The 27,694-nt window shown below is 32.6% G+C and overlaps 1 protein-coding gene across 1 annotated transcript in view; it reads left to right on the top strand.

Annotated features, from left to right (window-relative positions):
- Nucleotides 1-27,694, top strand: part of LOC114330350 (LIM/homeobox protein Lhx9) — an 811,204-nt gene that overhangs the window by 684,017 nt on the left and 99,493 nt on the right. Inside the window, exon 5 of the mRNA XM_050661390.1 lies at nt 10,577-10,791. Coding sequence (XP_050517347.1) covers nt 10,577-10,791 — 215 coding nt within the window. The remainder of the gene's footprint in view (nt 1-10,576; nt 10,792-27,694) is intronic.

Genomic DNA, 27,694 nt, shown 5'->3' with positions numbered 1-27,694 from the left:
GAAAATAAATGTACAGTAAAGCGTCGATTATCCGAACGTCGATCAACCGAACGACCGCTTATTCGAACTATCGACACACGCGTCCCGCACTCGAATGCCGAGCAAGCGTTAGTAATTGAAGCTTAAAATATCTTCAATTTTCTTCAATATTGTATCCAAAAATAATTATGTTGTTGCAAAGATTGCACTTTTTTGTTTAGTTGCTAGTTGTCATTATCAAGATTTACAATATGATTATAATAAAAACTACTTACCAAGTTAGAATGAGTTTTCCTTGTCCAAAATAGTCCAAAAGTCCAAAAATATGGGTATATGAAAACTATTTAAAAAGGCAGTATAACTATTAACTAACTTTTGTTTGTTGTTTCTTTTCACACAAATTTTAAAACGCAACAACCATAAATAATCTAACTACAGCTGTGCCACAGCCGCCATATTGAATAATTTTTGACATGTCACTTGAACATCCAATCAGAACAAAGTTATAATGCGCATGCGCCGGGATCATAGATTTTAACATATAAAAATTCACCCTAATATCGCCGGTAAAGAAGTATAACTTCAAAAGGATTTGTACAATTAATTATAACAGCTCTTAAGTTAGAGTGAATGAAGATTTCATTGCATATTTTTGACCAATTTCTTCTTCTTTTTCCTTACCTTTTCCTTGCAGTTGTCGCTGTTTCTTACTCTTCTTCGCCACTGTTTTCTGTTTATCATATCTTTCTCATTTAAACTTTTCTCTCTTAAATCTTCTGCCACACAGTTAGAATAGAATAGAATAGAATAGAAATATGCTTTATTGTCATGAAAAAATTTAACAATTTTATAGAGCAAGCTTGCAAGAATCATAAATAAAAACAATAACAAATACAATTTACTAAAATTATACAAATCGTCAATATAAATAAAACATATTAAAGTGAAATAAAAATCAGTAACAATCTATTGCAAAATTAAAAAAAATTGCAAATTGCGTAATCTACCTTAAGAAATTTAATAAGTAATTTAATAAGTTATTCTGATGCATATGACACTCAAATATAGATTAAGATTCTACTTATACATAAGAATACTGTAATTTCTTAGTACCTTAATTGGTAATTGGTTAAGAAACTCTGCTATTGAATAGTATGGTCTTTCAGATGTTGCAGATTTAAGTTGTAGAGGAAGATGGTTGTATAGTTTTTTTGCAGAATAAAATATAGATTTCTTTACTAACTCACTGGATGGGATCGGTAAATAGATGTCAAAGGTAGAATTTCTGGTGGAATAGTCATGTCTAGGTCTTGCTAGAAAGACATGGAGATGTTTACGAATTAAGCAAACAGTTTCTAAAATATATAAAGAAGGTAATGTTAGAATCCTGTGATCTTTGAAGTAGCTTCTGCAATGTGTTGTTCTTCTGAGGCCAAACAGATATCTTATTGCTCTTTTTTGTAATTTAAAAATAACGTCGGATTGGGCAGCTGTGCCAGAACCCCAAAAAGGCAGACCATATCGAAGATGGGACTCGAACAATGAAAAGTATGTTATTTTGGAAGAGGCTAAATCCATTTTCTTCGAAACAGGTCTTATTGCAAAGCAAGCTGAGGATAGTTTCTTGCTTAACACATCGATATGAAGGGACCATTTAAGGTTGCTATCTAAAAAAATACCAAGAAACTTTACAGAATCAACGATACTGATCTGGCTGTTATGAAAAGTTAAGGGTTGAAGAGTTCCTTTATAGGGTAATGCTACTGTTTTATCTACGTTAAAAGAGAGTAAATTAGAATCGGACCAGGATTTTATTGTGAGTAGATCAGAAGTTATAGTAGCATGAAGAGTTGCGATATTTGAGTTGCTCCAAGTGATACTGGTATCGTCACTCCTCTTCACATGGTACCTACTCGAAACTGGAGTTCACATGTATGTATATCTTGGTCTGCGTGAGCCTGCCAACTCCCCAACTGTATTCATATTTTGGAAGCTATAGATCATACACATAAGAATGAAATACGTTATAAACTATATAATTTGCTAATTTTAACATATTTGTTAAGTTTTCTGAAAAATCTTGCAATGCATGTAAGGAAAAAGACGTTGAAGTTGGTCAAATCAAACGAATGAGGCATTGAGCGTATAGCTGATGGGTAAACTTGCATGCATTGTGTAGAGTAACGATATGATACCTCGCCAAGCGATGAGCTGCTTTACCCGAGGCGACCGAAGGAGTGTCAGCATTGGCGCATAGCATCGCTGGGGGAAACCGAAGGAGAGGGCATCGAGAGCATATTTAAGGCGAGCCAGGAGAACGAGAATATCAGTCATGGCTAGCGAATTGAACTAACCATGACTCAACAGCTGCTGCTCGCGTATTGAACGAGCATTAGCTGGCTTGGCAATAGATGCACCGTATGTGAGGTGGGACTATGCCTAGGCGGACGCCACCATAGTGACGTGGAGTCTTGCCATGACCGTTATCGTAGTGTGCGGTAGTAGCGAGGAACGATCTCCGGGTCGGAGTATAGGGCTATGTTGATTTAACATAGAGAGATTGTTATTGTATATAAATAAATTGTTTATTGTATTATTTTAATGTTGCTATTATGATCGGATAACTGTAAGAAAGTTTAATATTGTTTTTTATTTGCAGAAGACTGAGTTATATTTTATTTTATTTGTTTTAAACTGTATATAATTATCTTTAATATATTTGCTTTATTTTTAACTTGTGTTTTAGTGAGTCTGTCGTCTTGAAAGGACTACCCGTTACAGAGTAACTAATTCCATTTTTGAAGGTAACATCAACAGATTTTTTAAAAATTGTTCCGCAGTGAATAAACTTTTTAAGCCCCTTTACTAATATTTTTCAAATGATACATGATAAGTTTGAAAAAATGACACGAATATTTTTGTTACTTTTAACATAAAGCAAGATTTACGGAGTGACCCACTTGCTTTTTGAAGCAAATCAAAAATTATGTTTGTGTACAGGAAGCAACAGCTATCAAAGTTTGTCGATGGTACGTTAAGGCTTCTTCCTTGTTTCAGACTAATTAAATTATTTGTATCTCAGAGGTCTGTATAATCAGAACATTCTCAAAATCAGAAGAATGGAAATGTTTACCATATCTTGAATTATATCCTTCCTTATTATATTAAGAAAAATTATTTAAGAATTTAACGTTGCATGAAGTATACATGGTTAGTAATAAATTTTAAAAATGGACGAAAAAGCTGTTAGAAAGTTTACTGGTAAATGAGTTAGACGGAAAACAAGCGTTTTTGTTGTTCCTAGGATCAATTTAATAACTGCGGGATTACATTTATGAAGATATCGAGATGTATGTATATACAGCGTTAACAGGCTTTTTAGGCCCATTGCTGGAAGGATAATTTTCATCGTTTTCTCTTCTGTCAGCTTCCAACGCTATGGCTCATATCTCTCTGACGACTTCTTCTATCATTACATCTCTCCACTTCTTTCTCGATCTTTTTCTCTTTTATACTCTCAGCTACTCTCTATCCAATATTCTTGGCTTGTCTAGTACCTTACATTATTTCTAGATATCCAAGCCATTCTAGTACACGTTTTTCACTACTTTTGTTATTGGAGAATTATCATAAAGTTGGTACACTTCTACATTAGTTTAACTTCTTCATTCCCCTCTACTACTTTTCCTAGTGATGAACAAAACAAGAACAAGACCAAGACCAGGCTAGCCTTGGTCTTGGTCTTGTTCTTGCAAGCTTGGTCTTGGTCTTGGTCTTGCAGCTAAAAGGCAGTCTTGGTCTAGGTCTTGGTCTTGCACTAGCTTGTCTTGTTCTTGGTCTTGGTCTTGCTGGTCTTGCTTTTTTGGTAGTAATAATTTGAACCAAACAATTTCGAATAAAATGTACATTGAAATAAATAAAGATGTGAAGAATGAAACTATATTTTTTTGCTTTAAAATTTTAAAAGAATATAGAATGTAGTTTAAAACGGATACCAACTTTAACATTATACATTCACCTAATTATCTCATTAAAAAGTATGTTTCAAATATAAAGGTTTAGTTTCAGATTTCAATTTTAAGTTGAATTGAGCACCACCTGCTTCTTATACATTCAATAGCATATGATATAAAAGAAAAAAAAAGTGAAAAAAAGAAGAAGAAAAAAAAAGAATAAGTTATTAGTTACATTTTATTTTATTTGGAGGAAATACGCGCTTTATTTAATTATACATACTTATATACAAGGCAACAGCAAAACTGTTTTTTATGTGGAGAAAAAATTTAAAAAACCTTCAATTTTAACCAGATGTAAAATTCCTATTGAAATGATGTATCGAACGTGAACACTGATTTCTCATTAAAAAAAATTATTTTCAGTTCATATGAACATTTAACCTATAAAGTTAATGCACATATAGGTCTGGATCCCGCGTATTAAAAAAAAGTTGATTAATAGCAAGCTGAAAATTTGTTAATAGCTTAAGGGTGTCTAGTCGGACAAACTTTGATATATGGGAACACTGGAACAGGGGCAGTTTGAATTGTGGAACAGGTTAAAAATTTGGAACGGTCAGACCACGAAAACGGCATATTTATTTTGTCCGACAGAACAAACTTAAAGTCTCCGAACAGAGATTAAACTCTCATGCAAAAATCAGACTGCTATTTATCACCTGTCAGAATTCCTGTCATTAATACTTAGTAAACATTCTGCATATACAGGGTGGCTGTATGTATAGTGTGACAAAGCTCGATATCTCGGAAACTGTTCATATAGTCCTGTCGCCAGGGGGGTACAACGGCCTCCTTTATTCAGATGGACTTACCTAAGTTTTTTTCATGTATTTTGACCCGTAGAATACGAATTTTTTGGGTAACAGTTGATCCGGATGTCGATAAGATTGTTATTGACCAAGAACTTGAGGAATTACATAACCGCGATCTCTCGCAAAACAAAACATTTTTTGGTATTTTTTGGGTCATTCTAAGCAAAACATGTTTCTACAATTTTTTTCGTAGGATGGCTAGTTTTCGAGATAACCGCGGTTGAACTTTCAAAAAATCGAAAAATTGCAATTTTTGAACCCGAATAACTTTTGATTAAAAAATAAAATAGCCAGTCTGCTTACCGCATTTGAAAGTTAAAATCAAATTATATCGGTTTTAATTATTTGCATTGCTAAAAATTTAGTTTTTTATTGTTTAACAAAGCTATAAACACATAGTGTTTCCCGTGCCTTTACATGCATTTTAACGCATGCTACGTAGAAATAGCCTCGATTGCACTAGTACCTATTCTACCTACTCGTTAGATTTTAAATGAGAAATCATAGAAAACATCACTCACGCACTAGGTGTTTGTAGCTTTGTTTAACAATAACACAATAAATTTTTAGCAATACAAATAATCAAAACCGATATAATTTGACTTGAACTTTCAAAGGCGCTAAGCAGAATTGCTATTTTATTTTTTAATCAAAAGTTATTCGGGTTTAAAAATTGCAGTTTTTCGATTTTTTGAAAGTTCAACCGCGTTTATCTCGAAAACTGAGCATCCTACGGGAAAACTTGTTAGAACATTTTCTACTTAGAATGACCCAAAAAATACAAAAAAGTGTTTTGATTTGTGAGAAACCTCTGTTATGTAATTCCTCAATTTCTTGGTCAATAACAATCTTATCGACATCCTGATCAACTGTTACCCAAAAAATTCGTATTCTACGGGTCAAAATACATGAAAAAAACTTGGGTAAGTCTATCTGAATAAAGGAGGCCGTTGTACCCCCCCTGGCGACAGGACTAATAATAGAGAATAACTGAAAATAGAAAAATTAAAGAAAATCATTTCCGAAGAATCCAGTATCACTCAAAAAAATTTCATTATTTTTAGCTTTTAAGTTCCAATTAGAAACAAATATAGCGGAAAATCTATTATACTGGAAACTGTTGCACTGCCATAGGAATAATTTTATTTCTATTTCTACATATATACGATGCACGGTTTTTTAAATGTCATTTTTGGGTACTACAGAAATGACATCATCAGTATTCTTTTCATAAAATGTGTTCTTATACGACAGTCTAATACGGAGCATTTTTTTTTTAAATTCGATTGTGCTCCCCTTTTTTTGACGTTCGATTGCCACAATGCTTTCACAGCATTGTGAATTCCTTTTGATAATCTATTATGATATTTTTTGTTATTAATTTTAAATCTAACGACCTACATTTTTCCTCGATTATGCGAAAAGAATTGAAATAAGTGTCAGTATTTTTATTAGACCAAAAAGCGAAAACTACTGGTACATAAAAACCGTTCTTAATGGCATTTTTTTTTAAATGGATTACCCTATCTATAATTACATTTTTTTGTCTTACACGTACAGTAGAGCGTCGATAATCCGAACCCTGGTAATCCGAACGATCGCTAATCCGAACGCAACAAAAAATTATAAAATTAAAAAATACGATCGCGGACCGAATTTTTGGATTTAATATGACAATATGGGCAAAATATGACCGCGGATTTTTGCTTTGTTTATGCAGAAATACCTAAAATATATTTGTTTATTATGCAGGTATTTTATTCCTTGCAACTAAAACGTACATATGTAAGTACAAACGTAAGTACACTATGTTTATGAGCTTTGTATGTATTTTGAACATATGTTCGATAATCCGAACAATTTGATCATCCGAACTACCCCTGTACCAATTAGTTCGGATTATCGACGCTCTACTGTAATTTCAATTGTCCTTGAACTGTCGCCGTTTGAAAACTTGCCTTCTGGACACTTTGAAGGTTGAGAAAATGCAAACCGTTTGACTTATCAAAACGACTTAAAAATATAACCAAAATATTATGTATTTTAAAAATTCGATATTGTTTAAGGTTTATTACAATGTCAGTATATATTATTGAACTAAAAAAATAAAGTTAAATAATAAAAAATCAATTTCGCAAAAAAGTGCAAGAGTCTTGCAGGTTGGTCTTGGTCTTGCGTAGTCTTGCAAGGTTCGGTCTTGGTCTTGGTCTTGAATACCTGGTCTTGGTCTTGGTCTTGTAAACCAAAAGGCGATCTTGGTCTTGGTCTTGGTCTTGCTGCAAGACAAAGACCAAGACCTCAAGACCAAGACCAGTCTTGCTCATCACTAACTTTTCCACCAAATATTCTGCGAACTATCTTTCTTTCTAATGCTTCCAATAGATTCTGTATGGTTTTGTTCATAATCCATGCCGCCACATTATGTTGGTCTTAGTCAATATCAGGTTGACTTCTGCGAGGTAACTTTTCCCATGCTTTCAATCTGTTTTGTATGATTTTGTTAACAGTCAATGTCTCAGCAGCATTTTGGTTCTAATATACTTGTTTGTATACTCTTATTTTTATGTTACGACATATATCTTTGGGCATAATCATTCTGTTCATGGCATGGCCCCAGCACATGTTGGTCAATCTGTTAGTAAATCTGAGGTTGATTCCAGTTTTTTTCCTTACATATGTCTGGTCAATTAGGATACCGAAATATGTATATTTGTCCATCTTCTCGAATTCTACAACTGATCCGTCCTCCACCTCCAATTTAAAGGAGCCCTTGCTGTGTATTCCTTTTTTTTTCTGGAGATTTCCATGTACTTGGATTTATTAATATTAACTTTCAGTCCCATTTTGGAGCTTTGCTAAATCAGTATTTTTGCTATACTATTATCGAGATTATGACTCACATTTTGATATTTTGCCTTTCTCGGTAAAGCTGACGTATTGTCGACGTGCAATTAAATAATAAGTTGTTAACCAATATAAGATGTTAACCAATTCAATACACGTTCTTGAATGCCGATATTTTTTACATTATTAATTAAAACTTCGTGATTGACATAGTCGAAGACCCTTCTGAGATCACAAATTATAACAACAGGAACTTTTCCTGCATATATTAACCTTCTGAGAGTATTCTGAAAAAATTCATTGCTAGTTTTGTAGATTTTTTAGACTTAAAACCATGACATTCATATTATTTACTGACATTCATATTATTTTTCCGTAAAAAAGTCTTTGTAAATGGTAGCATTCAAAATATTTTGAAAATAACGAAGAAATTGTAAAAAAGAGATCAGACGGTAATTACTTACTTCTTTTGGGTCACCATTTTTAATTGTTAGCACCTTTCCAGTTTTTATGTAATCTGGAAAGTGGCCATTTGAAAACCATAAACTAACTAAATATGTTAAACGCGCTATAAAAGAAACAATCTTTTTAGTAAAAAAAAACATAGATTTCGTCAAAGCCTTGGAAGTATTTATTTTTTTAGTTTTTTGTTTAGTAATTCGTTTAGTTATAATTTAGCGTACAGATGAAAAAGAAGACGGTCATCAAAAACCCAAACAGTGTTTTTAAAAATTTATGTAGTATCACCTTTTTTTTTGGAAAATCGCAATTGCTTTTAATAGAGCATTTTTAAAAACATGTTGAAGTTACTGGCTACCTCTTATGAATCTGTAATTAAGTTACCCCAGTTTGATAGCGTTATCCCAAGTAACACAATAAAAACATTTTAGTTTTATTTAAGGTTTATAAAAGTTTTATTGTGGTAAATAAGAAGATAATGGTTTTAAAGTTACCTTGTACATATACTGCCATAACTTTAAAACTATTAAGCATTTGTCACTAGTTTTAAAGTATCTAATAAGAGTATCCAATAAGACTAATTAATCTTAATAGATAATTTGTCTTATTGTAGTTTTAAAATGGTTTATTCTCAGTTCACTTTAAAACTAATCAGTTTTATGAAGAACTTCCGGACTATTTCGTTTTATTAGATTCTAGTTTGTGACCTTTTAGTTTTATTGCGGTTTTGAAGATTTTCCTAATATGACTAATAAAAGCTATTATTAAAACTACTTGATCTCAAGACTATTATGTCAGTCAATCATATGCTTAAAACTATTTTTTTAGTTTTCTTTAAAGTTGCTTTCTTAAAAGCAATTAATAGACTATATTAAAACCAAACGGTCTGAACTGAATCAATTTGGTTATCGTAAAGACCAAACTATGCTTCTTGATAGAAACGATAAAACTAAACTCATCCCCTCTTCTTGCATGTCCTAAATGGTCGGCCATTTGTTTTAGAGCGAAACAGTGGTGTAGTGTATTGTCAAAAATGGAAGTACAGATAGTATGGAAGAAATAAGTCGCAAGTATTGAACTGGTCATTACGGCTTATTTTTCAAAGAATACAACACACACAGCACTACGACGCCTCGATTTTAAGGTTAGGTTCACATTAAAACCGAGTGGTATTATTGACAGAAGCATTAAAACTAAACGGTTTTAATTCCAAGGCAACCTTGCTTTTATGTAGGATATATGCTCTTGGAAAGGTATAAAATAAAACCATTTGATCTTAACTATTCTCTGTCGATAGACTAAATAGTTTTATTTGGTTTTTTGGCCATATTGCTTTCTGGAGATGCTGAAAGCCGTGATAGATTACAATATAAGGCTTACATAAAAATTATAAATAAGCGACTTAAAGACATAAATTCCATTTTTTTTAACATTAAACTTGTAGATAAAATTATTCTTGTTTCAAATTAATGTTTTTCGGATTTAAATTTTTTTATTATTATTATTTTTTAATCGCCAAAAGTCAGAAATTTTAGGGCGCGTGAGTTATTTAGACCTATTTTTGTCAACACTATCAATAAAGTTGAGTGCGCCAGTGTTTTTCTACCTTGACAGTCCGAAATAATCAAGTACTTTTTATTACTTTATGATTACAAATACGTATCTACCTATGCAAAAATTTGTTGGCCTATATGGAGTATATGGGTTTAAAGAATCATTTAAGATGGTAAATTGTCTTTAAAAGTCTCCATTTAAGAAACCTTTTTAAGTTTGCTATAAAACTGCCTGCACTTAAAGTGTCTTTTAAGATGGTTTTAAAAGCACCTTCACAGCAGCTTTAAAATCAGTTGCTTAAGAAAACAAAGTTTTAAGAAGGTTTTTATTTTTGGTTTTATTGACCTCTTCCAATGTGGCCCCTTTTATGCTGAAAGCGGTTTTATTCCAACCTTAAGGTTTACTTAAAAACCAATTGGTTTTAATTTTAGTTTTATTCTACAATTTTAAAGCATTCTTAAAAGACTTAATAAACCAGTTTGGTGATACTTGGGTATGTTACTTTCATTTTTTTACATTTGGAAAAATCAGATATAATTTTCCAAACAAGTTTAGAAGGATTATCAGACGTGTTTTGAAGATTTTGCAGTTTTAGTTGATATAAATGTCTTTGTTTATATAAATATAAAGCTCACCGTATATTTCTCCTGTAATGTAATTTTTTTTATATATTAATCGATGCAAAGTTACACGAAGAGTTCAAATATCGACTTCTAGTTCAACTTTTGGTCATGTTGGGTGAACACCTAGGGCTTATGAAGTCCAATTACTTGTAATAATATAATTAATACATATTACCTAATTTAAGAATATTATTTGAGTATCGCCGTATTATATAATCCACATAAAAAATTTCAACTGGTTACTGTAGAAATTCTTAAAAATATCATAACACTTTTTTCTTTGTTTCAGATTTAAATTCCGATTATCTAGACATGCCCTTCGGGAGGTCGCCGGGCACGCCGGGATTACACGGGTCGAGTCAAAGGACGAAAAGGATGAGGACGTCGTTCAAGCACCACCAGCTCAGGACGATGAAATCCTACTTTGCGATAAACCATAATCCCGATGCCAAGGACCTCAAACAACTATCTCAAAAGACTGGTCTTCCTAAGAGGGTGCTGCAGGTAAGATATCCCTTTTCAGATACAAGCTTATTTGAATTTCCCATTATTTATCATACAAATCTTAGACGTAGTGGATATAAAGCTTCTAGATATATGAAAACGATTTTTCTCGTCAAACATTTGTCAAAAACAAAAAATTGATGGGCTTTATATTATTTTATGCACTTTCTTTTTAATAAATTAGCTGCAGTTTGAGTCGATTTCCCTATAATGTACAATTTATACTTCTTTTATCTTTATTCTTTACTAAATGGGCTCTGGAGAAGTTGTAAAGCTTAATTTTCATTAAAAAATCATCTTTAGAAATGAGGGCCGTTTATCTCATCTGCAGTAGTGCGGAAAAGCTGCACAGATGTTGTGTTGAACCAGGCTCTGAGCTTCATTAATCAGAATGTTCTTCATCTTCCTGGAATTCGCTTTCCAAATATTGTTCCAAATATTTTCGTGGCAAGATAGACCTGAACTCTTAATTGTAGAAAATATTGAAATTATAGTGTATAACGTAAAACAACATGTATGGAAGTTAAATTAATATCATCTAAATAAATAAGTTGTGAGGGTAACTGTAGTTAAATTGGTAACAAAATTACACGACAGATTTTTTATGGCATAAAAACGACAAACATCGTGACCTATATCGCAGAAACTGGACCGAAACGTCAGAAACTAAAATTAGACCAGTAAGGATCTGTGAAAAAACGTCTATTTTTGGATGTGATAAAGTTAGTTGACACCTTCAGTAATAATATTTGACTTATGCTCCTTCTCAAATATGCCCGGAATATTAATAAAAAAATTAAAATATTTAAAAGTTTCGAAAAATGTCGATTTTTTCTGCTTTCTTTGCTTATAACTTTAAAACGATTCGTTTTGGAACAAAGTCGTACAAAAATAAAATAAAGATAATTGAATTTTGTATGATATACGACTGGTCAAAAATGTCTTAACGTATTACCTTTTCTGCAATATAGCAATAAATACAAAATAAGGGGGCAAAATACGCCTGTTGTTATTCAATGTTTTTAACCACTTTGGTGGCACTTAGACCCTTAGTAATTCACTTAGGAAATTCTTTGTAACATACTTAAACCGTGTACCAAATTTCATTAAAATCGACGTAATAGATTTTGCATAATAAATTTGCAATCTAAATGTTTTTAAAAAAGTTCAAATTTTTTAAAATCTTTCTGAACAAAAAGTAGACCATTTAGAAGTTGTCTAATTTTTTTACATATAAAGAGGTGCTCTACCTATCTAATAGACTTTACAGAATTAAAATCGGAATTAAAATCGGGGCCTCAGCAATGTTTTAAACTTATAAACAATTTTTTGGCTTATAAACAAATAGCTTTGTTTAATATTAAAAATATTAATTTTTAGCAATGCAAATAATTAAAACCGGTATAATTTGACTTAAACTTTCAAATGCTGTCAGCAGAAGTGGTATTTTATTTTTCTTCTTCTTCTTCTTCTTAGCCTTCTATCGTCCACGTTTGGACATAGGCCTCTCCCAACTCCTTCCATCGGTCTCTATCCTGAGCAACATATTTCCAATTTCCAATTCGTTCTTTATTTTTAATCAAAAGTTATTCGCGTTCAAAAATTACAATTTTTCGAATTGAGAGTTCCACTGCGTTTATCTCGAAAACTATGCATCCTACGAAAAAACTTTTAAGAACCTTTTTTGCTTAGAATTACCCAAGAAATACAAAAAAATGTTTTATTTTGCGAAAAATCGATGTTATGTAATTCCTCAAGTTCTTTGTTTATAACAATCTTATCGACATCCGGATCAACTGTTACCCAAAAAATCGTGTTCTACGAGTAAAAAAATACATAAAAATCTTGGGTAGGTCCATCTAAATAAAAGAGCCCGTATCACCCCCTCCTGGCCACAGGACTAATTTGTTTATAAGCCAAAAAATTGTTTATAACTTTAAAACATTTCTGAGGCTGCTTAAATAATCCGATTTCAAATCTGTAAAGTGCATTAGATAGGTGGAGGGCTTCTTTATATTTAAAAAAATTGACAAATCTTTGTACTAGTTTTTGTTGTGCAAGATTTTAAAAAAATTTAATTTTTAAAAAAATAGTTTAGATTGCAAAAAGATTATTCAAAATCTAGTAAGTCAATTTTAATGAAATTTGGTGTACGGTTTTATCACCTTACAAAAATTTTCTAAGCGAATTAGGAATATTCCAAGTTTAACCTAAGTGATGGAAAATCATTGAATAAAGACTGGCTTGTTTTGCCCCCTTATTTTATATTTATTGCTATTTTGCAGCAAGGGTGATAAATTAAGACATTTTTGACCAATCGCATCTGATAGAAAATTTAATTATCTTTGTTTTATTCCCATACGACTTTGTTCCAAAATGAATCGTTTTAAAGTTATAAGCAAAAAAATTAGAAAAAAAACGAAATTTTTTGAAATTTTTAAATATTTTATTTTTTTTATTAATGTTCCGGGCATATTTGAGAAGGAGAATAAATCAATTATTATTAACGAAGTTATCACCTAACTTTATCCGCAAAAATCTGAATGCCACCTCTCACATCCACCTAAAAACAGATCCTTACTGGTCTAAATAGTATTGGAAACAATAACTAATAAAATAATGGTACAGTAAAAGTTGCTAACCTATTTTTACAACGTTCTACCGTTTTGAAGGTCTCTATAATTTTATTTATACACAGAACAGGTCCTTAAGACTTAAGACCTAGCTAGGAAATTCGTAAAATTAACTAATTACAATTATTTTAAACAAAAATGAAACTAAGTAGGTACATATAAAATTTTTCACTACTCCTAAGGAACTTATAAACAATATTTCTCCATACACTTCCGTTTTGTGTTTTTATTTTCCAGTCCCTCACCTCCAGGACTTTAGGGTCTTACACCACTTTGTTAATCCACCTCGTTCTGGTTCTACCTCTTCTTTGGGACCGATTAGTTTTCTGGTCATAACTAGTTTAGGGATTCTGGTCGCTGCCATTCTCTCTACATATCTCAACCATCTGATTCTGTTGGTAGTTGTTGGCTCTTCCCTCCCTCCCGTCTTCTGTCTTCCGTCCTCCGAATACTCATCTCAATATTATTCTCCTTTCCCATCTTTGCAGAGTATCCTCTTCCTTCTTATTTAATGTACATGTCTTGCAGGCATGTTACTGTGTGTCTAATTACTGTTTTATATATTTGGAGTTTGCCTTGTCTACAAACGTATTTTGAGTTCAGTGGAGCTCTTAAACTGCCTAATTTTTTATTACCTTTTGCTATTTTGTCACCGAGCTCCATTCACCATTTTCATCGAATATTACACTCAGGTATTCAACATCATAGCTTTTGCTGCTTACGGACCTCACAGTAAAGAAATAAAAGAAGAAGAAAATTCTTCTTTTGTTTCTTCTGTCCCTCCCATGATCATATATTTGATTTTGTCTTCATTCAGCCTCAATCTGAATTTTTGTGCTTCTTCAATACCTTTCTTCACACGACTTCTTAGTTATATCGCGATTCTCTCTTAGATTGTTATATCATCAGCAAATACTAAGCACTGGTGTTCATTTTTCATGATTGTTTCTTACAACTTCATGCTTCATTTTTTTATTAGAGTTTCTAACATGAAGCTGAATAATGTAGTGGAGGTCTCGATAATCAAAATCCTTAACATATGTTTAAACGTTTTTCTTAAGTTCAATCGTTTGGGTCAAATCTTTAGATGTTAATTTGACTGCCTTTTCTTCAATGCAATGAATGAACATTTGCAGACATACACATTCGCGGAAACAATACACTAATAGTCAATAATTTTAGAAAATAATTTTGTTTTATGTTTATTAATTGTTTAAATAAAAAACGATTTTAATAGAAAATGCTAAATTTCTCTTGTTTATTACAATGTAGAAACTTGATACTTTTACAGATTGTAGCTAATTATATGAACTATACATAATTTCACTTTTTACGTTAATTATTTACGTTATGCTTCATAAATAAACAATAAAGTTTCAAATTTTTTGCCGATTCCGACTACTTTTCATGTTTGTACCTCATGTTTATAAACATCCTAAGCGGCGACGATTTTGAACGCTCATATCTTTGTTTATATAAACATCAGCGCTTATTCGTGTCAAATTTCAATACGATACGAAACAAAACTTCAACCAAAACTCGAATTAAAAAAATTTGTGTTTTAACGTAGCCTTAGAAAAACCACCGGTAGAGACGTTTCGTGCTACAATTAAGTTTAGATTTCGCAATTCGCGAGAAATTAACAGTGTCTATACCGTGCAATAGTAAAGCATTATAAGAGATGAAAAGACTGAGAAAACTGTAATAGGTCTAAATAATGATTTTGATTTAAGAAATGTATGAAGAAATTACATAAAATGTACAATGTATGTATCAAATGTTGAAATAAATGCAAAAAATAAGTCTATCATATACGTCCTTTTTTTAAACATAACGATATAGTTTAATGTTTGAAAAGTTTAAGACTGAAAAGTAAAAAATAAAAAAATATGAAAAAAATTTTTTAAGAAACGCTTTATTTTAGTTACGAGTGACTAAAATTAAAAATATTATAAAAAAAATCAACCAAAAGGCAAAAGAATAAAAAAAATTCAAATTCGAAGAATTATTAAAAAAACTGTTAGACAGATTAGATATACAAAAATCTCACACATTCGTTAAAAAATCTAACACATTCATTAAAGAAAAGCGTGGGGCGCGAAAAGTAAAAAAGTATCTATCCTCAAACCGTGTATTCGATGATGACGCGCCCCACGCTTTTCTTTAACGAATGTGTTAGATTTTTTCAATTTTTTAACGAATGTGTGAGATTTTGGTATATTTAATCTGTTTGTATCTGTAATTTAAATCTGTAATTTAAACAGTTTTTTCGAATAATCCTTCGAGTTTGATTTTTTTTAATTTTTGCTTTTTAGTTGATTTTTTTATATTTTTAATTTTAGTCACTCGTAGCTAAAAAAATAGTTTCTAAAAAAAATTTTTTTATATTTTTTTATTTATTTATTCATTCAGTTCACCAGCAATTAAAGTCAAAAAATTTTACGGTACTTCCCACTAATAAACTGACAAAACTTTTCGCGCGGTGAACATTAAAAAAATTAAGCAATTTTGAATTGTAGATCATAATCGTCGTTATCTTTTTCGATAATAACAGTAATTTTACCACTTTATGTTGTAGAACTTGGATCGCAAATCATCATTAGGAGCATTTTAAATTCAGATTTTCTTTAGATTTTCTAAAGATAAACAGACAAAAGGAGTAATGCCTATCATTTAATTTCTGTTTAGCGATCTTAAGGCTAGTTTAATGTGTATGAGAACAACACAGGATTGGCTTCGCCAAAAGCGGTGTTTAATTGAAATTGAATCAGCTCTATATTGATGAGGCAGCTATTCTTGTTCTCATGATCATTTTTCAGTGCGTCACAGTTTTTCGATTTCTCTCTAATGCATTAAGTTAGATGAGACGGAAAAAGCGGTAGCTCCGTGATTAAACACAAAAATAATGCAGCATTACAATGGTTATATACATAAGATGTCTATTCCTAACCTACGTTTGATTCGTTGATATTTAGAATGCGCGTTTTTTTTAGCCAATCAAATACACGTATTACGAACATTTGACGAAAACTTCGTCCATTTTGGCCATTTTTTAGAAGTGTCAAAGAGTCAAGTGACGGTTATTATTCTGGTCTGTATTTTGTGTACCTGTCATTTTTAAATTTCGAATTCGACTTCACTTGTGTTTCACAACGTCTTTGTGCATTATTTTGTGTTTTGGTTTAGAATTTAGTTCGTTAAAAGTTAGTCATTGGCGTGAGGAGACTAGAGACATTCGAGATGTACCGAAGAGTGCTAAATATCTCATGAGTAGATAGAATAGCCAACGTGGAGGTAATGAGACTTACGCATAAGGAACGAGAACTAACAAATAAGAAGAAAACTGAGATATATGGGACATGTGATGAGAGATGTATATCTAATACTCCAGGTCATTATACAAGAAAAAGATCCATAGTAAGGAGACGTAACTCATGGCTGAAGAACCTTAGGAACTGGTTTGGATGTAATAACAATGAATTATTTAGAGCCACGGTTTCAGAAATAAAGATCGCTCTGATGATTACCGACTTTGAAGAGGAGACAGCACCTAGAGAAGAAGATAAAAACACAGTTTATGGATAGTTTTGTGTCATTTTTTAATGTTTCCATATTTATAAATTTAATTAACAATATTGTTTACTTTTTAATTTTATTCCCCTTTATAAAAAATACCTACATGTTAACATATTGTGTAAAAATCAAATCTACTAAATTACTAATTAGTTTAATTCCACAAGCTTTTCACCTATGGCTAAGTACGATTGTGGCATCTGTCAGATTCGACAATAATTACATGAAATAAGTCTCGACACACCCAATACAGTATATGACGTCATAATTAATGACGCACTGAAAAATGATCATGAGAACAAGAATAACATGTACATTTTTTTATAAACCTGGAGGGAGAATATCATGAATAATGTAATCAACCGCTTAGATTTTATCAGGAGTTATTATTATCAGGAGACCATTATGGTCTTTTACCAGTTACAAAACCTCTTCTTCTTCTTTTTCTTCATGTGCTGTGCTCGATTATCAAGCGTTGGCTATCAAATTGGCTATAGTAATTTCGTTAACGGCAGCTTGGAAAAGGGATGCAGAGGATCTGTTACAAAGTACAGATGTACAAAACCTCGGGACCCATTAATGCAGAGATGAAGTGGAATCGTTTATCACGACATATGCATCACATTTATGTTAGTAAATTTGATGCTAATCTTCCTTCTCCTAGACAGAGCTTAAAGCTCTGTCTTCTCTCATACATGCCTTATGCCTCCTCTACACATCGGCAGACGCGGATGCATCTGCCGATGTATCTTCACGAGCTGACCACACATCTATACTGTACACATCTGTAAATCGTTCAGTCTGTGTTAATTGTCGAGAGACGCAATCTAATTTGAATAATTCACTGCGAAAACTAATGCGTCGTAGAGAACAGAGGTCAGATGTGTGGAGAGGAATCGGACGTTCGCACCGAAACCCTTTGATCTGTGCTGAAAAAACCGACAACAATCGGATATGTGGCAGACGCGTCCACCGACGTGATATATAAACAACAAACGATCATATTACCCCATCTACACATCTGCGGATGCATCCGCAGATGCCGTCCGCGGACGCGTCTGTCGATGTGTTGAGGAGACATTAGATGCACCTGAATGAGAAATTTAAATACGCAAAAAGAACAATAAATTTACTGTTTATTTAATTCGTTTGGATATAAAAATGTTTACAATAGAGATTGCACAAAAATATTAATTAACATTAAATATTAAATAATAAGAAATGACGATATAAGGCAACACATGGAAATAGAAAGAACAATCATAGATGACATCGAAACAGCTAGTATGGTACGGACACGTAAGACGAATGGATGAAATAGCATCCCTAAAAAAGTGTTAGAATGAACCCCCACAGAAAAAGGAAAATGAGGAAGACCAGCAACTCAACTACATGGATAAAGGGCATCTCCAAGGCGATGTCGAAAAGAAATTTAAGAGAGGAAGACTGCCACAATAGAAAGGAGTGGCGATTAGGAACGGAAAGGCGTAGAACGCTATAAAGCTGATATAACACATATAAATATTAAATAGTGTAATATGCTCTACCCTATTTTAATAACAAATTAGGAAAAAGAACTATATTCAGTCTTTTGGGTTTTTATATAAACTGTCTTAACTTAAGTAACATAATGTATTATCACTCGAATCGTCTTTGAGTGTAAGGAAAATGCACTCACAATATCTTAAATAATTTGTTGATCAGATGGCTTCCGAACTGGAAAAACTGAGATTAGCAATGAAACAAACTTAAATTCCCAAACGAATAAAGGTTGCCTCAAAAATTAGATAACCCTAGACTCCCAATGATATAAACTGGAACTCCCAACGGAACAGGTGAGAAATCACAAAAATAAATATGCAAAAAAAAACAAAAGATACAAAATAGGGAACTTGCACATTTTTTATTATACAATAATGTTCAGTTTTGTTTAAAAAGAGATTACCAAAATTTCAAGCCTCAAAAACTCATAATAACTTATCAATACAAATTTAAAATTTTCTGTGTATTTAAACCATTTCAAACGACTCAAAAAGCGCGCGAACACATATGACGTTACATCAATATATTTTATAATGACATTTATCGTATGTCATGTAATATATTATATGTCTTAAGGCCATCGGTACATAATTCGCACATATTTTACGGGTATCCCTACGTTTTCTGTCTTTACACGGAAAATTACGTGTCATCATCATTCTCTTTGCCTTATCCCTATGCGGGGTCGGCTTCCCTAATTGCATTTCTCCACACAATTCTATCTTGGGTCATATCAATGTTAATCCCCTTTACCAACATGTCCTGCCTTATGGTCTCCCCCCAGGTCTTCTTTGGTCTTCCTCTCCTACTCCTTCCAGGAATCTGCACTTCAGCTATTCTTCGTATTGGGTGATTAACGTCTCGACGTTGAACATGACCAAACCATCTTAACCTATGCTCTCTCATTTTGGCATCAATTGGTGCCACACCTAGACTTCCCCTAATATACTCATTTCTAATTTTATCCTTCTTTGTCACTCCACTATGTAACATGCACATGCAATAGCATGTCATCTCCAGCTTCATTTCTAGTTTCAAAGCCTAATCCCCCATGTATTGTTTCATATCCTGTCTTGGCTTGGCCCACATGTGCATTAAAATCACCTCCTATTATAACTTTCTCCTCTGCTGGAATATCACTCAGTACGTCTCCTAATTGGTCATAGAAAGCTCTTCTTTCATTCTCACCCAGACCTGTTTGAGGAGCATACACACACACAACATTCAATACCTCTTTATCAATTACAAATTTCACTGACATCATTCTATCACTCGTTCTTACAACTTCTACTACGTTATCTTTCATTTCACTATCAGCAATTATACCAACTCCATTTCTGGTGTTGCTACTCCCTACATACCACAATTTATATCCATCACCTAGTTCTTTCGCCCTTTGTCCTCTCCACCTAGTTTCTTGAATACAAGCAATTTGAACTCTTCTTCGTTTGAGCGCATCCACTAACTCCAGACTCTTACCTGTAAGACTACCAAGATTCCAAGACCCTATCCTGATTTTTCTAACCTGCAATGGTGTTCCCCCTGAGATAGTCCTCACCCGGAGATCCGAATGGAGGCTCATTTTACTTCCGGAACCTTTTACCTCAGGAGATGCCATCATTTCAGTATAAGTTTTTATTGCGTTTGGAGAAGGTCTTTTCATTATTATTGCCTGAAAATATTTTTGGATATTTGATGCCTGAATGCCTTTTCTATCAGCACCATACCCTGCCCTGCACGTTTAGCCAATACACCACCAATGCAACCAAAGTGCAGTATTACCCCACACCCGCCTGAATTTTTCTGTATAGGCCAGGATCCCTACTGTAAGGACTGCCCTATAAGCCAATGTATTGTTGCCCGTATCCCGCCACTAGGAGGCACGTACTTCATTCGGGATACACACGGCAAATTACGTGTATTTAGTACAATTCACACTGGTATGGATATGTAAATATTACTAGAATGTCACTCTACTTGAAAATGTCATCATTAATTTAAAGGAATGGCTTTTGTATGTTCTTGAATAACTGTTATTTTTATAGTTGCAAATTATTAATTCAATTAATAAATGTGATAATTTTTTCACTAACTATGTATTCAGTGATTGTAATAATTTATATGTACAACAAAAACTAATACTCAATCGAGAAAAGAGGAAAAGTGTTTAAGTGATTTTTTAATAATATATTGTTACTATGGAACGCTTACAATTTTGAACATCTTTAACAACAAAATACTTGGATCACAGAATATATTATCCTGATGTATTCTTTGCTTGGATCTTCCACAAATAATACACAATAAATATCTTTTTATTAAGTTCACGTCTTAAATCAATTATTTATTAAATACACTATATAGATATCAATATTATTTAATCAACAACTTAAAATATTCCCGATGCCATGTCAAATATTTAAAATTGCCACTGATTGTCATTGTCTGACTGACAATATGCTGACAATATTCTGTTCGACTGAGTACGTTGTATGACAAAGATAGATTTCGAAATATTACCACGGACATTGTGTTCATTTTTGTCGAATCCTGAAAAAAACAATAAATATTTTTGAAAAATTTAAACGCAGAATGAAAGACTATATTATTACCGAGGGCCGAAAGTCCCTTAGAATAAATAAAATGTTTATTTTGAATGAGATATTTGAAATTAAAAATCACACCCAATTTTATCTTCTTTTTCACCCCTGTAACTTATTAAAATAAACACTATAGAAGTTTTCAGGGACTTTCTGCCCTCGGTAATAATGTAATCTTTCATTGTGAGTTTAAATTTTTCAAAAATACTTATTAGTTTTCTCAGGATTCGAAAAAAATGAATCCCCATTTGAATAGCATTGTAGCCGAAAACACGTATAGTACCCTCGGAGATCCGTGGAAAAAATTTACACCCAAAATAACAAAATTCAGTTTGGCAACACTGTGCGAATGTTGATACTAACATATCCTTCTTAAGATAAGCACAACGTTAATTTAGTCCAAACAAATTAATATATTTTTTTTGACAACAAAAATGAGATTTTTCAACCAAATAATGTTTCAAATATGATGTGCAAAATAATTTTTAATTGGGTTCTGCTAATGGGCTTGCTTTTTTTGTCATTAAAATAAAAAAAAAAACTAAATTTTACTCATTAAATCAATGTTGTCCGGTTATCGTCTTAATTATTTTAACTGTACTAATATCTGTTGAGTAATTATGAATGATTAATAGGTCGTTAAAACATTTTATCTATAGCGGCTTCTGGAATATCTTAAAAATATCGAATTTCATTGATAAAATGCGCACATTCCACCGATCTTCGCTTCGACAATACCAATCCTCTTAACAAAAACGCTCAAATATTAGTCAGAAATAGCAACTATCACAATATTTATAAAACTGACTGTTATAACGAATGCCAAACCTAATGAATGAATGGTCTAGGTCTAGGACATCAAATACTATAATGATATGACGTCACAACCAGTGAGGATGCGTTTTGGGCTGCCTACTATAGTTTGAATTTTCTGTCGATTTTAACCGTCTTTAGGGGCCAAACGAAAGACAAAAAAACTTTTTTCTTTAATGTATGTTTTAAATTATGTTCTGTGACTTACAGCATTTTTTCGAATTTAAAATTGTATGCAAGTTCCCTATGAGTCTTACCCTGAAAGGAACTAGAATCTCTATTTTACTTTGTGTTTGCCTCTATTTTTCTGTTGATTTCTTTGTGAGAGTCAAGATATCTTTCATTTTTTTTTAATGTTGTCCGCGTTAATCTTATTTCACGGTCCAAATAGACAATATCTATCAACAATCTCTATGGGTGACTTCTCGATTTCTATTAGTTTCCTAAGGACGAGAGTTGTCATGTGTTACTTGTTGTAGTTGTTTGTAGTATAACTTCGGCTTCCCCAAATTCGTTTGTCGTGAAAACAGCATCATCCGCATATTGGAGATGATTTAATTGCTGTCCTGTGAGCGGCCGTGGAGTAACGGCATAAACGCTGACCTCATACGCCAGTGCACGTGGGTTCGAGCCCTGCCAAATACAAACCATTTTCATTTCCAATAATGACACAAGTCGTCTCACCGTGCCTCGGAGAGCACGTAAAGCCGTCGATCGGTCCCCCTGGGCTAGTGTACATCAGCAATAGTTACTTAAAACAGGGTTAAATATGTAAATGGCGCCGGAACTGTCCGAAAGGATCTCCCCGGCAAAAATGCCATACGATATTATTATTATTAATTGCTGTCCTGTCCACACGTTCTAAGGGGCTTTGAGCCATATTGTATTATGATTATTATAAATAATTTTGCCAACAAAGTTTCTCCCTGTCGTATCAATCTGCCAATTTATATATCCTTTGTCGTTCAATGAAGGTACACAACTCTAAAAATCTTCATTGCATGACTGAGAAAAACTTAAATACTTACATCCTGAAAAATATCATATTCATAATTAATATACAAAAATAATCTATAATTTAAATTTCAACCAAAATACTGCAATAAAGACATCAATCAGTTGCCGCAACAAATATAAATATAACTTGTCTGACAAGGATGCCACTTGTCGCCGTTAGTGATTAATTTCATCCATAATTATTCTTCTGAACTGTCTTAAAGAAATATTTAAAACATATACATGCTCCAGGCAGGCGATATTAATGCAAATTGACAGTATTTTAATCGTATATGATGTTTCAAGATTTAAATAACGCAGTAAAAGAAAGAATAAAAGAATGAGGATACTAGTGATACACACAGAACATATATTAGACAACTAAACCTCATTTAGTGACATAGTCACCTGAAATTATGACATATAAACGAAAATATTGGATATTCGATACAAAAAACAGCAGTAATGTAGCTGAAACAGAAACACAATGTCTTTAAAGAATCTAGCAAAAGGAATGAATAGAAAAAGTAAAAGAGAGGCAATCGGTTGAAAAATATTGTGGAAGTACGAACTTTATCACTGTATACAAAAGTATACACTCTCCTAGTAGTCCCGAAAGCCACTGCGTATCCGCTAGGAAAAATATTCCGATTCGGATTTTTTGCACAATCTTACTCAAAAAGGACTCCTTTTAACAAATTTGCATGTTGCCAGGACCAAAAGTGGGTCAAAAATTTTTTAAACGTTTTTTTTTGTTTCTTTCCTAAAATATTTTTTTTTGCATGGAACAAAGTTTTTTTAGGTTTCTTGGATCATTCCAAACAGAAAAGGTCTTTGGTGACATTTCTCTAAAGTTGATAGTTTTTGACATATAAGCGATTAAACATTGAAAAATTGCGAAATTGGCCATGTTTAACCCTCAAAAACTATGTGAAAAACTGAAAATTTGAATGTTGTCAAGGAAGGTAGATATTCTTTAAACATCGATTGATGAAATCCCGAAGAGATTTTTGCAAAACAATATTCAAAACTCCTTTTTAATTGCTAATCAAGCGTGCGCGACACTATTTTCCACCGACAGTATGGTGCAATTGAAAGGAATAAATTCGTTATTTCGTAAACCGGCGACTTTAAGGAAAAATCCCGAAACAGGTCGATTTTTATTTTTAAGTTATGATATTGTGGCATATATGGTATACTAGTGACGTCATCCATCTGGGCGTGATGACGTAATCGATGACTTTTGTAAATGAGAATAGGGGTCGTGTGCTAGCTCATTTGAGAGGTTCTTCAATTCTCTATTCAGTAATTTAAACATTTATATAATTATTTATACAATTATTTAATAATTTATATAATTATTTATTTTATATATAAAAAAAACCTTCGAAACCGGTATAGACTCTTCTTGCACTCTCCGATTTAACCAGAGTATTATGCAGCTGCTGCATTTTCGTGTTGCAAAGAAATTGAAAATGTTAATACATTTTAATTCATTTACTCTTTTCTTGAGTACTAAGGAATCTTTCTTGTTGGAACTTTTACCACGCTGAGCAGATGGGTTGTGAATTATTTAAAATTCTCTCATCTTAATTTCCTCGGCATCCTGTATGATTTATAATTTTTGAAAATCTCGGGAGGTTGTAACCAAAGAAAGTATTCCACCTGTTGTCAATCTGGTGGTATGGGAACGATATTTATTGTCGTTTTCTGTGCTACTTCGATTGATGACTTACTTTGTTTTTGGGTAGATGGCTCTAGTACATCCGTGACATTTCGTTCTTTGCAATTCGGAAAGGCCCAAAGTATGATGCCTGGGGAAATCGGAGAGAAGAGGATATGGGACTACTGATGAGGAGGAAAAAACCTCCGAAACCGGTATAGACTCTTCCTGCACTCTCCCATTTAACCAGAGTATTATGTAGCTGCTACATTTTCGTGTTGCAAAGAAATTGAAAATGTTTATATATTTTAAAAATAATATCAAAAATAAAACATTTATTGAGACCAGTTTTCTGGTAATGCCAGACACCAATTCTACAATTTGCAAGCCTACGAATGCTAGAAACAGAGTATGCGGGACCAATTTTTCGTTGAAATTTTACCACGCTGGAGAGACAGGCAGTGAGATGTATGTAATTTATAGATATCCCTAGTCTTCTTTGTTTCCAGCATTCGTTTGGTTTGTAAACTGTAGAAACCACAAAGCCGTTACCAGGAAATTGGTCTTAATTAAAGTTTGGGTCATTCCATTTCAAATCACTCAATTTTGGAGCAAAAAAATTTTGGACCTCCGATTTGTCTGAAAATTGGTATATAGCTTCTGCGGGACGTAAAAATAAGATATTTAAGGTCAAAAAATCTTCTTCTTCTTTTTTTCTCAAAATGTTATTTTATGCGATTTTACAGTGATTTGGTGTTTATTTAAACAAATTTGCATTTTCTGTCGTAAAGTATCAATGAAAAACATAATATTTTAATAGAAAGGACTCAAAAATGTCATTATATGGCGTTACAACAAGTTACTTTGATTCAAAACAAGCTTTTGATCAAATTTTATGGTGTAGAAAACGTTAAAATACCGTTTTTACATTTTTCTCCATTCCCAAAATACATCATAATCGATTTGGCTGAAAATTTGCCCACATATAGACAAATCATAGGACTTTAAGTGGTGAGAAGGATTTGAATTATATTACAATACCAAAAAAGGTTCATGCAATATTATAGTCAAAAATATAGGCGTCTACTGTAAGTACAATTAACTCGAAAATATCGACCTCACGACAAAAATTGTTAAAAATAAATTGTAATAATTGTAAAAACGATTAATTTGGAACAATTTCAATTCCTACCATTTGTGTCGAAAAGTTAAAAATGGCGGAGATATTGAACAAAACAGGTTCTCCTTTAAAATCAAGATGGCGGCTAACGTAACGGAGGAATTCATTTGTGATTTTAAATTTATTCTACTATTGACTCCCCTAAAGATCAGAAAAATAAACTTTGGGCAGCTCGGCCTTCAAGGTCAAATGCTATCTCGACTGGACTAATATATACTTTTGAGTCTGATATTACTACATGTAACTTTTTTGGTATTGTAATATAATTAAAATCCTTCTAACCGCTTAAAGTCCTATATTTTGGCTATCTGTGGGCAAATTTTCAGCCAAATCGATGATGATGTATTTTAAGAATGGAGGAAAATGTAGAAAACGGTATTTTAACGTGTTTTACACTATAGAATTTGATCAAAAACTTGTTTTGATTCAAAATAACTTGTTATAGTGCCATATAATGACATTTTTGAGTCCTTTCTATTAAAATATTATGTTTTTCATTGATACTTTACAACAGAAAATGCAAATTTGTTTAAATAAACACCAAATAACTGTAAAATCGCATAAAATAACATTTTGAGAAAAAAAGAAGAAGAAGATTTTTTGACCTTAAATATCTTATTTTTACGTCCCGCAGTAGCTATATACCAATTTTCAGACAAATCGGAGATCCAAAATTTTTTGCCTGAGTGATTTGACATGGAATGTACCTTTATTTTTAAATTTCATTAAAATACAACTTCAATTGTTTTCGGAAATGATTTTTTCCCAGTGCGGCCCTTTTTCTTTTGGATCGAAACAACCATATCGACGTACACTATATACTTACAAGTACTTTCTGAGACGGTATAATAATAATTTTCCCTCGGTATGACTCACGGATATTTTACACATAGTTTATCTGAGATTATACGTTCAAGAAAGTATATAGTAATTTTAATGTGATGCCTAGTTAAACTTTGGTAAATGGGTAGTGTTGGGTATTCTATTAAAAGTTTAAAACATTATATTAACATTAAATAACCGTATCTTCCAACAACAGAGTGGACTATGATGGCTGGGGTTACAACAGTTCAATTTCTTTTTGAAATTATGTAACCGCGTCGAGGATTTTAGATGTTCGACATGATGGGTTTAAAATTGCGATTAATCTTTTATCTTCAATATTTTAAAATCGTCATTTTCCGTTACTGGTTGGCGATTACATTGACACATTGTTATCTGTAGGAACAGATCGAAATGTGGTGTTATAGGCGCATCTTACGTATATCCTGAGTTGACCGAATTACTACGAATGTGAAAGTCCTGAATAGAATGGGAAAGAGTGTGAAATTCTCATGAACATCAAAACAAAAAAATTAGAATATCTAGGACATGTAATGAGAAATCAAGAACGTTACGGCCTTCTACAATTGAGTCTCCAAGGGAAGGTAAATGGTAAAAGTGGACCGGGAAGACGACGCATTTCCTGGCTTCAAATTTTACGAAAGTGATATGACACGACTACCACTGAACTGTTCCTGCGCTGCGGTAAACAAAGTCGAGATAGCCATTATGATCGCCAATATCCAGAACGGATAGGCACTTTAAGAAGAAGAAAGGAAAATATTAAATTTCTAGAGACAACTGAAAAAATGGAATGAATGGATAGTAGTAGCTCGGATAGTAGTGTTTACTTCATTCTCCAGTATTCTAGTGGGAGTTTTCTTATATTTTCCTTCGCCTTTCTCAGTGTTTATCAGTAGGCTCAGTACGCATTCTTACACTTAGATATATTGTGAATTCCTTGGATTCACTATTGTTTGTTCTTACTATCTTCGAATTCCTTTTCTTCCTTTCTTTCTGCGAATTCTGTCAAGCGTCCTCTCTAGGTCTATGTAGCATATATGGAGCGCTTAGAATATAA

This window comes from Diabrotica virgifera, chromosome 9 (genome assembly GCF_917563875.1).
Source record: "Diabrotica virgifera virgifera chromosome 9, PGI_DIABVI_V3a".
Taxonomy (NCBI): domain Eukaryota; kingdom Metazoa; phylum Arthropoda; class Insecta; order Coleoptera; family Chrysomelidae; genus Diabrotica; species Diabrotica virgifera.
Note: the sequence above shows the minus strand (reverse complement) of the source record. Positions and strands in the feature narration are given on the sequence as shown.